General features: G+C 36.7%; 2 protein-coding genes across 3 annotated transcripts in view; one reads left to right on the forward strand and one right to left on the reverse strand.

Annotated features, from left to right (window-relative positions):
• The window catches only part of tmem221 (transmembrane protein 221), a 17462-nt gene extending 13480 nt beyond the window's left edge, over positions 1–3982 (forward strand). Inside the window, exons 2-3 of the mRNA XM_051934674.1 lie at positions 2413–2498; positions 3402–3982. Of these exons, the coding sequence (XP_051790634.1) occupies positions 2413–2498; positions 3402–3892 (577 nt within the window). The 3' untranslated portion in view covers positions 3893–3982. The remainder of the gene's footprint in view (positions 1–2412; positions 2499–3401) is intronic.
• The window catches only part of borcs8 (BLOC-1 related complex subunit 8), a 15666-nt gene continuing 5965 nt past the window's right edge, over positions 2492–12192 (reverse strand). Inside the window, exons 2-6 of one of the 2 annotated variants that reach the window (XM_028816265.2) lie at positions 7150–7262; positions 6311–6375; positions 5897–6004; positions 4798–4912; positions 3142–3197 (exon numbers count right to left, since the gene is read on the reverse strand). In XM_028816265.2, the coding sequence (XP_028672098.1) occupies positions 4843–4912; positions 5897–6004; positions 6311–6375; positions 7150–7262 (356 nt within the window). In that variant the 3' untranslated portion in view covers positions 3142–3197; positions 4798–4842. Of the gene's footprint in view, positions 3198–4797; positions 4913–5896; positions 6005–6310; positions 6376–7149; positions 7263–12192 lie in introns of both variants that reach the window. The other variant, XM_028816266.2, reaches the window with a different exon arrangement.

Consider the following 12192-nt stretch of genomic DNA (forward strand, 5'->3'; position numbering starts at 1 on the left):
AGTCTTTTGCTGAACAAACAATTCCATACTCCTTGCAGCATAAAGGAAAGATGTAAGTATGGCTTCCACAAGGTTGTGCAAACCATACTTATAATTGGACCAAAATTGACAGAAGTAATCAGTTTCTAAGTCACAATGAAGCCCCCCCCCCCAAATATGCACTAGAATCTGCATTAACACTAAAGTTAATTGCAGACTAATTAAGACAGAAATCTAACCAGTTGGGCGTTTAACACCAAAAAAAGGAAACAAATCAGCAGACTAAAACACTGTAGGAACTGTTTAGGAAATGGTAAACCAGCAGATGCAAAACAAAACATAACTTAATGAGGACACCTCTGTATTTTATACACTGCAAGTAATTTACCTCTATTATTAAACAAACGTGATTAAAAATTATTTAAAAATACATTGAATAATAGATTAGAGGTTATTAAAACTCGATGGTAAGTGTATTAAAATCCTGCTCATCTCTCTTTAAATCCAACTAATCCAATTACACATGTACTGGTGTGGGCAAAACCTTTCCCAGAAGAATCTGGATGTAAGCCTATTTGCGGGGCACACTTACAGTGGCTCACACTTGGCTAGTTTGGTGTCTTTGGGATATGCAAAGAAAACCAGACTACACAAAGATCTCACAGACGTACTGTAAGAAAAAACTGCAAATTGCAGGGAGACAGCGTCTGGACTGGAATTGGATGCCAGTTTCCTGAGAGACAGAAAAGCAGTTAGACAATGTACCCAACATGACATCAATAAATGTACAAAATTGTAATTTTATACTGTAGATTAATTTAGACTGATTAGAATTAATCAGTGAGAATTTAATTTAGAAAACAAACAGCCTAATTATGCAAAATGTTCAGTTCAACACACAAATTAGACTGATTAAAGCAACCCTGACTAGCCCCAGGGACCAAGACTGAGCAACCTTGCTCAGTTCATCATGTAATACAATATATAGGTTCTAACGGGAACCTCTGTTATTAAATAAATACTTAACTGGTTGCAAAAAATGTTAGGCTAAAACTCAAGTTAATCCATACCTCTGTAAGAACTTCATGTATAACCAGATACCAACTATTTGTACTTTCAGAGAAGGTGGCAGTAAATGTTCTATGCTTTTAAGATGCATTACTACTAAATAAAACTGTTCAAAAGCATTACAAAAATTGAAATTAGTCCCTTATATTTGAGTGAAGTCAATCAATTTCTTTTCCAAACTGTGTATTCAAGCGAGGATCATCAGGAGCTAGTCTACGTACAGCATTGAATACAAGATGAGAATCAATCCTGAACAACACCGCTCACTCACACCTGGCCGGTTTATACAGTAGTTACCAATTAAACTAACATGCACATCTTTGGGAGATATGGAAGGTAAACCAAAGCAGACAAGAAATATGGAAAGTAGTAATCTGTATTTAGACTGCACTAAAATATTTTAAAAATAAATAGCTGTTAATGACAGTAAACTCTTTTGAGAAGCTGTCCACAAAATGGCTACTCTCACCTGTAGATCTTCATCACTGATCAAAAAAGACAAACAAACAATCTGCCTATAAAATGAAGACAACATAAGCATCATGATCATGAAAAATACACAAAAGCAACACAATTATATGTAGACAATATTAGAAAAACAATTAATCTGGGGTTTCATTTGTAAATGCAAACAGAGTTAACCTCATTTATAAGCTCATTTGCAGACATAAAGTAGATACTAATTAAAAGACTCTACAATAAAAACTGCAGGGTAAGTACAGAAACAAAACTCACTATACACAACAGCCTCCACCTCTTAAGAACTTGCCCAGTTTCTTGAAAATATAAATGTGATTTACAAACTTCCCATTAGCATGGAAAGTAGGAGACTCGGAACTAAGCCATGGCCAGTCAACGTTTGTGTGGTTACTTTATCCATGAATTTGCTTGGCCTTGCAAGCCACATCAACTGGGAAGTTCTAAATTAGCCCCTTATGAGTTAGGTTTAGGTATGCACTCCTGATCTCATAACTGTCCACTGAATGAATGAGTCACATGAGGCATTATTTTTCTATCTTCATTGCAAGATCAAGGAAGGATGGTTTTGTTTACCTTCATCATTTGCCTTGAAATTGATGTTTATATGCTAATTGTAGTCTGTGGATTATAATTTACCCTTGCGATCAACACAAAGCAAGTGAATATAAAGTTTTCTCCTTCTTCAGTGTTTTGTTGAGAAAATGGAAATGTCTGTAAGGAAAAATTCATAACAATTACACATAAACCAGTTATTTTATAACACTGAAAGGTCAGATGGTTTTCTATTGTTTTTTTTTTTTTTTTAAATCTGAAGCACCTCTCCTTGATAATGTTAGCATTCTCAATTTGTTCAAAGTAACTGTTCTCCTATCCTATCATCTGTAGGATCAACTGGTTCCTGTTGGACGGCAGAAGCATCCGCCATGTTACCATTACCTTGTTTTGTCTGGGGGTTCCTACATATATGACAGGTAAGGGACGTATAAAGGTATCTGAAATTTCTTAAGTACAAAATTACATTAATAAAAGCACCAGATAAGCATACCGATACTTCACTATTCAGACTGCAAATTACCTGCACCTTGGCATTATGTCTTATAAAAAGTTAAAGACAAAATAATACAACTTTTTTTATTTGTGAAACAGACTTAAGTCAAAATACATGGATTTGGTGGAATCCTATGTGCAGCTGTCAGATCCCAACACCAGTTAGGGGCATGAAGGCTCATTTCTACATCTCCTAGCAGGGTCATTTTACAGCCCAATCAAAATGACATTTATTTTGATATTTCTAAAAGTCCAGTAATTATTACTTTAAATCCAAACACTGTTCAGGCATTCATAGAAAGGGGTGGTGGCACTGAAATACAGCAGAACTATAGCTAATAAATAGATAAGGGCAGAAGTAGACATTCTGCATTATTTAATGAATTACATCCTGGTTTGTCATTTAACTTAGATAAAGAGTGAGCATTGCCTTCTGGTACAGTCATTGCTGACTCATAGCAAGTTTCTGCCCTTATATGCAAAACTGCATTCTGGAGCCACACCTGCCACCATGACATGTCTACCACCTCTCTCTGTGGGGAGCTCCTCTGACAGATCAGCTCGGTCCTGCATTGTGCCGGTCTCCCAAGTCCCTCTGCACAATAGCATCCGCTGTTCGTTTCCTAATTATATCACAAAAAAAATTTTGTCAGAAAGGAACACATTACATTATAAGAAGCATCCTAACATAACCTATACAAATTTCTCAGTGTGATTTTTGACTGCATGTTCAACTGACACCATAAACTTTCTTATAAACTTTGGAATTAACTGCAGTGACTGAGTGTCATATGGCTTCTCTCTTTGTTTTTTTTTTCACCTCACAGCACTCTCCATTTACATGCTCCTGCACTACCAGCTTCAGGCAGGAATTGCCAGTGCCTGTCTATTGGCAATAGGTGTCTTGGTGCTGATAGGCAGTGTGCTGCACACTATGTTCAGGGCTTCCCATGCAGCATCCCATGTAGAGCTCTCTGATGCGGTATTTGAAAACGACCATGGAGCAGTGACACCAAGCACAGAGCCAAACTGCAGCAACCAGGAGGAACCAGAGAGACGAAAGAGCCGTCCTGAAATTCATCGTCAGTTTTCCTATCCTCCTGTCCCAGAACCCAGTCAGCTGCAAAATGTTCCTGTCTCTACAACCAATAATGAAACAGATAAGGAGTCACATACCAGTGCAATTCCACGAATGCAAAGGACTCTCTCTGTTGAGTCAGGCCTACTCCATACACAGACCAAACCATGGAATGGGGTCAACAATGAAATGAGGACAGTTCTAGCAAAGAAATCTGGGAAGGACTCCACCCTTGTTTAAAACAGTCTTTCCTCAGGGCAAAGGGTGGATTTTGGTACAGGGTCATTGCAGCAACCGCTGCAAAAAGTCAGAAACTCTCTTGCACTTCTGTTATTGGACCATTTAATTATCTCAATTCTCTATGCTCGAACTGTATGAGAGCCTGTATGTTTAGAAAAAATACTGGCCTTAAGGATGTATTCAATGACCATGAATTGAGTATTTACTTACAGGATATTTCCCTAGAAATATTTAGTTTGTTTTAGTTTGATACCTGATGTCATCATCCTGAAACCTAAGACCAGCTGCTTATGAACTAGCAAATATCTAGCCCTGCCTGCTATTATAATGTTGGCATGATAAATTAGGTTTATCGACTGATTAAATGTATTTTCAAAAGAATACTTAAAAAATTTGGCTGTACATGATTTCCAAGAAATGGAAAGGAATTTAGTTCTCTAGATACTGCTGTAGGCAGGTGTTTTGAAAGAATGTAATTGGAACAGTCCATGTGTTTTTGCAAAATGTTCTTGTAGCAGGCAATGTAGAGTGAGTTGAAGAAGACTAGGCTGTGAGGCTCCGTAGTTGAAATGGCATAAATAAAATAAAGGCTCTATGTATGAGCCTGAAGGGCTGTATGACTGTGAATACTGAAATAAAACAAAATAAAAAAGCATATACCACCTGGTATGTGTGTCATGAATACCAAGGAGCACATGCACAATAAAAAAAAAACTAAGTGCAAAAGGACTGTTTGCCAATCACCTTTGTAAGTGACAGCACAGCAACACATTTCCTTAAAGACATGTTATAAGTAAGCATGAAGAGTGCTCAGCAGAAATACAGTTCTTCCCAAAGCAATCCCACTTAGGAAAAAAAAAAAAAAAAAGAATCCCATCCCCCTAAATCCACACATACATACTGACCTGACAGGAACAGGCCCAGCAGAATTTCAACATCAAGTCCAAAATTCAAGAGGAGGAAGGGGGTTGTGATGGTGGAAGAGGAGGAACAGTGGGGTTTTCACACATGCTCACGTCACTAAAGCAGCATGCAGGTCGTTCAAAACCAAAAGGGAATAAAAGAAGAAAAAAAATAAAGAGCAAATAAAGGGGTAATGATTCTAACTTAGGGGCCACAAAGGAAAAAAGCATCTACAGTCAACCAAGGAGCCTGCTCATATACTTAATATCATAATGTACACTGCACGGAATATACAGTATATTTCCACTAGATGTGAAAGAAGAACACCTGATATTACACAACACTAAAACTGGCGACAATTGCAATGTTTTGTCTAGTAAATTTGTAGTGCAGGGATTACTTGGAGTGAGCAGTTTAGATAAGTGGTTTTCAAACAAACACAAAATAAACTACTGCAATTGCCTGTATTCTTGCCACCACTTTCATAAAGGTCTAATATCTGCAGTCATATGACCTTAGCTATTCAGAGGGATGAACCAGTCACAGTAAATTGCTTCAGAAATACTCAATAGTAAGGTTTTTACCTTTGTTAGAAAACCAGAAAAATCTATTATTGTTTTACTGTATATATGGCGATGTATTCATTTTATTTAAGTAGACAATTGCTTACTTAATCTCTTTAATTACTACTAAATGGTTGGAGTTGGCCACTCCTGCTCTAGGGTCTTTGAGTTTATAAACAAACAATTAAACCTAGTTAATTTCTCATAGCCAAATCTTTATAGCTACCTAAAGCAATACTAGCAAAAATGTGCTTGTTAAGGTTTAAATAAAAAAAATAGTTCACAACAGGATTATGTCTATAATTTAGCTGGGTAAAATAAATAACTACCTTAGTACGTGAAATCCTATGAGATTCTACAATATATATACTGAAGTGAGGGTCAAAGAACGAAACTGGCAACAGAGACAGCACAATCTTCTCTTGTAGATCCTGAGTATCACCCATCAGAGAGGTCTGTAAGTATTTCCCTCCACCAAGCTTTATTATTGCCTCTTAATTTTGTTTTTTTTAAATAAGTACTGTAAAGTTGTTCTTACCTGCGCCCATGAGAGGAGTTCATTTGGTCTTTAATGCCAATAGTTTCTCGGAGAAGCCCTTCAATACTTTTGAAGTACAAGGTGCTGTTCGTCATACTTTTCACTGCACTAGTGATACAAGGAGGAAAAAAAACTTTTCAGAGCAAGAATAACTAATTAGATCTCCCTTGGATTTCCAGTGAGCTACCTTATTTAACCAATCATCAAAACTTCAAGTACACTAAACGAAAAAAAAAAATTAAGAAAATGACACACTTCTAATATTTCCATTAGCTCTATTCCTCCCACCTGAATTAAACTCATAACACTTTTACACCTCTCAAGTTGCGTGGTTCTTTATAATCACCTATTTCAGGTTGGTAGTATGATGCCTGTTCTATTTTCAGTATTCCCACACAGTTACATGTGGCTTACCTGCAAGCATATTCCACAGTGTATATTGCTCCTTGACTCTGCTCCTCCCAGCCCTGCATGTCTGTCTGAAAAAAAAGAAAGGACAAAACAGCAGAATGAAACCCAGACAAATTAATCAAATTCCAGTCTGCAACAACTTCAATGACCTGGGCAGGGTACAATATTTTAAATATTAAAATAAATAGGTTTTGACTTTCATGCTGGAAGTCATTTGCAGAAAATAATTCACACAGTAATGGAATTTCTTATGTCTATGAATTGCAACATAATGTATGACATGTTTCATGTTAAGAAAGCCAAGGCAGTTAACTGGGAAATGCTTCTCTACTTCAATGGCCTAAAAATCACCAAAATGGTTCTAAAATATTATGATACAATTTGTGTGCATTTTAGTTTGGGGTGCAGTTACAGATGTGCAAAATTGACTTTTTATATTTAATTAAAAATACCATATATTTTCCTCTGAATATTACTAACCTTATATCTGACAAACAACTTGTAAAAATCACACAGAATTGATCATAGTTCATCTGTTTTTTAAATCTAACAAATAAAATAAGCTTTTGTAACCAATCATAAAGAGAACTGTTAGCATTGATATGTACAGGTAAAAGAGTACCTTTGCAATAGACAGCGATTTAAAATGTTTAAAAGACTGTCCCAGTAATTAGACCAAAAATGTGCATGTGCAAACTTTCTATGATCAGTGATGTACTATCTCAAAATTAGGTTAGGGTTAGACAATTTATAATTCAAACAATCCAAGGCACAGTTTTGTCTTAAGTTCATATTTATGATCAAATATAGCGAGGACCTTTTTCAGTATAACATCTACTTACCTTGTGCTGGACAAGTTCTGGCAATGATCTCCGCACATGCTCCTGCAAGCGGTACAGGGCCACAGATGGTTCATTAGCAAGTACATACATGCTTTCTGTAAATTTATCTGTTACTGAACAAAAAAAAAAAAAAAAAAAAAAGAAAATTACACAGTTGGCTGGCAAATATTAAAAAACATTAAAACCAACACTTTCTACTAAAATATATACATTGCTTATCTTATAGCACCTCAAACTAGAAGTATATATTATATTTTTCAGTGAAACAAAAAGTATGTTATTGTGTAGGCAAAAAAATATATGGGTCTAATTGTTTGTCTTTTCATTTGATCTTTTATCTATAGCAGATTCTGTAATTAACAACATCTCTCTGTTAAAGTTTTCTGTCAACTCCGTGTTGTTCTGACTTTACCACTCCCCTCCACACCGCTCACTCAAGCATTCCTCCTACTGCGCACATCCTTTTTCCGTACCACCCTGTGAAACTCTCAGTGCCACTAACTCGCCCTTCAACGCAATCGGTTATAATGGCAAGGCAGTAAAGCAAATTATCTATTCAAAAATGTCAAATTTTAAATCACAATAGAAAAAGACTGGCAAAAGAAGATAATAAACAGCGAGAAAAAAAAATGAACAAAAAAGAGCTGCATATAATAAAAATCAAGAACCAAGAGAATCGTCCAATAAACGAAAAAGAGAAAAATAGCCCCAAAAATATGAGAACAGAAATGCGAAAAAGCAACCTTTATAGAATATACCGTAAGTCAGATGATAAAGTAATTCATAATATTGTAACAGTGTGGAAAAGAAATTACCACTGAGGCAATGTGTCCTAAAAAGCCATGCAAATAGGATTGCTCAGACTGCTGTGGAGAGGTGCAGGCAGAGGAACAACATCTGCTACTCTTAAATAAGTCACGGGATTGGGTTAGTTTGAGAAGTGTTTAATCAGTTTGCATTGTCCAGTTACGACAGAAGAACAATAAAACATTTGTTTTGGACTGCTACAGCCACTTGCGTGCCTGTGTGGTTTATTTCTCCTGCCTGAAAAGGGACATTACAATATTGTTTTTGACTAGGTGTTACTATTTATTCCATTTTTACTTCTGCTTTGTTACTACGTTTTATTATTCCCTGGTATTTAAAATAGACAACTGTAGTGAAATACTCAAGTAACTGATTTTCTCTCTAAAATTACTAAGGAACCAAATTGTCTTCTCTTTAAATACAATTGCTTTCTCTAATGGAACACCAACCGAGCCCAAGCCCCCGAGGGTTGGTGAGCGAAGCGAGCAGAGCCCTAGTTATATAAATAATCAATTCTAATTATCTGCAATTATATTTGTAACTATTGTAACAGGAAAGAGACAAAATTTACTGTCTCTCAGTAGCTATCGAAGTTAATATGTAGGAGCAACCTCTGTAGAAACTCACTCAAAAAAAAATAAATAAAAGCATGTCAAAGCAAGTGTTTGAACATAATAGTGTGTTTGAGACACAGCTCTGTTTTACTAGGAACACAGAATCAGCTAAGCCAATATAAACAGTGATTGTATTGTCTTTCTGTTAAATTATGAGCAGAAAAAAGAAATATCAGTAATTTTTAAGTGTCCATGAAACTGGGCATGAATATATACGCAAAATAAATTATAAAGAATTCATAGAACACTTTTTCAAACCAAATACTACATTTTCTGAAATAGAAATACGTAACTATGAGTCTAAATGGAAAAACTTGAAAAGATTTTGTGGAGTCTTTCAATGTGGAAGTCTTTTCTTGCATATTATGGCCACTTTATTAGATACATCAGTTCATTAACAAAAATAGAATGCTCCTCCAAGTGACCAATGATGCAGCAGCAACTTGATATATACAGCTTGTCCAAACACATCAAAAACAGTTCTTTACAAAAGTAGTCTGCAAGAGGGAATCTCTAAATGCAGAACAAGCAGTGGATTTAATTTTACCAGATTTACATTTTAGTATGGAAAAAACTCCATTTGAATGCTGAAACCCAGCCTGTCTGAATCACCAATTCATTATTTAGTCCAAGAAGGTCAAACAGTATGAGTTACAGGAAGAGAGCCAGCACTGAAATAAGGGACTGCCCATCACTGGTCACACAGATTTACACAAGCCCAAGTTACAGCCATCAGCTAACAACATAAATGCCTTCACAATGTATGAAGTAAAAGGAGTAGCCTGCAAAGATGTAGTATTGTGCAAAGTACATATTTAATGCCTTTGTGTTAAAGAATAGACACAAATAAGAAATTACATAGTAATCAGTGTTCAGAACTACTGCTGTGCCTATGCAATAACTTGTGTCTTCTTTCTTCTTGGCCGGGAAGAGCTCCACCAAAATGTGATATATTTTTCATGCTGGCCAAATGAAAGTTTATATTATATTCTTCATCCATGCCCTTTTACATCTCTGTTGTCATCAGCTTGGAAAACATTATTAAATAATGTTGTAAAGATAATACCTGCCTATAGTTTCCTAAATTGGTGAACAGAGTCAGACGAGTGATAAATAACCCTTTTCAATCAAAAGAAAATTTCACACAGACATGGGAAGATCATGGAACCTCAACACAGTCAAGCACTATTTAGCACATTTGTGCCTAAAATCTTGTGAAGAAGCCAATTAAGGTAACTTACTACAATCCATATATTTTGTCAGCCATTAAACCCAGAGTTCTGATTTCTCAGGCAAATATCCACAGGAGAACAGGTGTGCTGCATATTGATTAGATAGATAGATATGTGGAAGTATAAATTTGACTATACTCCGTACACGACAATAACAAACCTATAAATATATAAACCTTTAACATAACAATACCGCTTAATCCAACTAAGGTCTTCAGGAGGTGAAAGTCTATCCCTGGTAATATGGAGCACAAAACAGGTCCACACTAGTTAAATTATTAAAATAATGCTTTATGTAAATCACATGTAGGGGTTAAAGAATGTGTAACCAGATAATAATATTATAGTCTGCCTGTTTAATGCTTTCTGAAATACTAGTACCTCACCAACCAATTAATTGTGTGTCTTTTCATATTAATGATTGAATGATTATGTATAAAAATCAATTTTGAACAGTAATGGGCTTGGTCCTGGATGGCACAATGTATTGGCTTGTAGACAGATAATGCCTACAGATGAACACTTTTGCTTTAATGTTATTTTTGCTTTCTAGCAAATGTTCACATTGATCTGGTTATTTGAGGTAACTGCTCTGTTTACAGATTATTTAGTGTGAGTCAACACAATTTTCTAAAAGGTTCATATAAATCAGTGATTTTTCTGTTAAACGAACACCAAAGCAGTAATTATTAATCGTAATTCTGACCTGTGTCTGCTTATTAAGACATGGCTGGCATTTAAACCATCAAGTTATCTAGCTAGATCATTTAACACTGGTTTGCTAAGTACTGAAGAGAGAAGAATAAAAAAAAATGGTGAGGCAGCAAATATCTGGAAAACTTTACCAATACAGATATGCTGGGCCAGTACAGTTGGAATTGGAATGCTTTTTTTTTTTTTTTTTTAAACTACTAATAATCCACCTCTTTAATCTGGCTTTCATGATCACATGTGAAATTTCTACCATCACTAGCATTGCTTCAAACGGACTAAAGGAGGAAATGATTCTTTTCATTAATTGTAGTTCTATTTGCTGTTTTATAGGCTGGTCATTAATCCCTACATTTGTACATTTTCCTTTTTCTTTTTTTTCCTGTTGTGGTACAATGTGTCACTAACCTGCGGGCTAAGTATGGTGGAGCCACCTGAAGTGTTGGGAAGATAAAGAGAGCTTCATGCATGGTGACACACTCATGTACTGTAGAATGCACAAAGTGGTATGAATGGGCTTTTGGCCTTGGAACCCCACAGGTTTATTTTCTCCAACATCTCACCAACTGGGTGTTTTTTTATTTTCCCGTCCTTCCTGGTCATCTGATCATAGCTTGTAATTAAGCTGGACATAGATTCACCGCTATAAATAACTGTTTAACTATTGTTATTGTAAAACAGAGCTACTTTCATGTACAGTATGAATGTTGTTGGCAGCTAAATGGAGCATATTGAATACCCTCTTGTGGTTTCAAACACAATAAAACTCAGTACTAGAATTCCAGCGTACTGTACAACAAACCTTCCCCCTGGCAGATTGTTTCAAAATATAGATACATGCAAGGTCAGGTTGGAGCATGCATTGGTACAGCACACTGCTGCACCCACCACCTGATGAAACAGCTCGGGATCCTGGCTGGCAACGCCCCATGCAGACATGCGGTCCAGTCCTGCCCTCAGGAAATGACCTTCTATCTGCCGCAGCCAAGTATTATGTGGGCATCCCTTTGGCCTGGTCCAGCCACTTGGGTCCTTAATACTAAGGATCCTGCGATCCGGATCACCCTCAGGGAATTGTAGCACATGACTGTAGTGCTGTAACAGACACTCCCTCACAATGCAGGTAATGCACCTCATTCGGGACTCAGTGAGCAACAACTCATTCAACACAAAGTCAAACCAGTGGTACCCAAGGACTCTCCAAAGAGACACAGTACCAAAGGAACCCAGTCTTCGTCTCAGGTCATTGGATAGCGTCCATGTCTTGCAACCATATAGCAAAACAGGAAGCACCACGACTCCAAAGACTTGGACCTTTGCCCTTTAGTAAAGATATCGGGAGCACAATACACCCCTTTCCAGCGACCTCATGACCCCCCCACTCTCCCAATCTATCTACTGACTTCATAGGAAGAGTCACCAGTGACATGAATGTCACTGCTGAGGTAAGTAAACCTCTCGACAAGGTCAACATTCTCTCTGCAGACAGACACACTGCTGATAGCTGTGCCTAAGAGGTCATTAAAGGTCTGGATCTTGGTTTTATCCAGGACACTCGCAAGCCCAGACACTCTGACTCCTCGCTCAGAGCATTCATCGACTTTGTGAAGATCATAGCATCTTCAGCAAAGTCAAGATCAGTGAATCTTTCTTCATCAACAGATGTCCCACAGCCGCTA

The sequence above is a fragment of the Erpetoichthys calabaricus genome, chromosome 12, assembly GCF_900747795.2.
Source record: "Erpetoichthys calabaricus chromosome 12, fErpCal1.3, whole genome shotgun sequence".
NCBI classification, from domain to species: domain Eukaryota; kingdom Metazoa; phylum Chordata; class Cladistia; order Polypteriformes; family Polypteridae; genus Erpetoichthys; species Erpetoichthys calabaricus.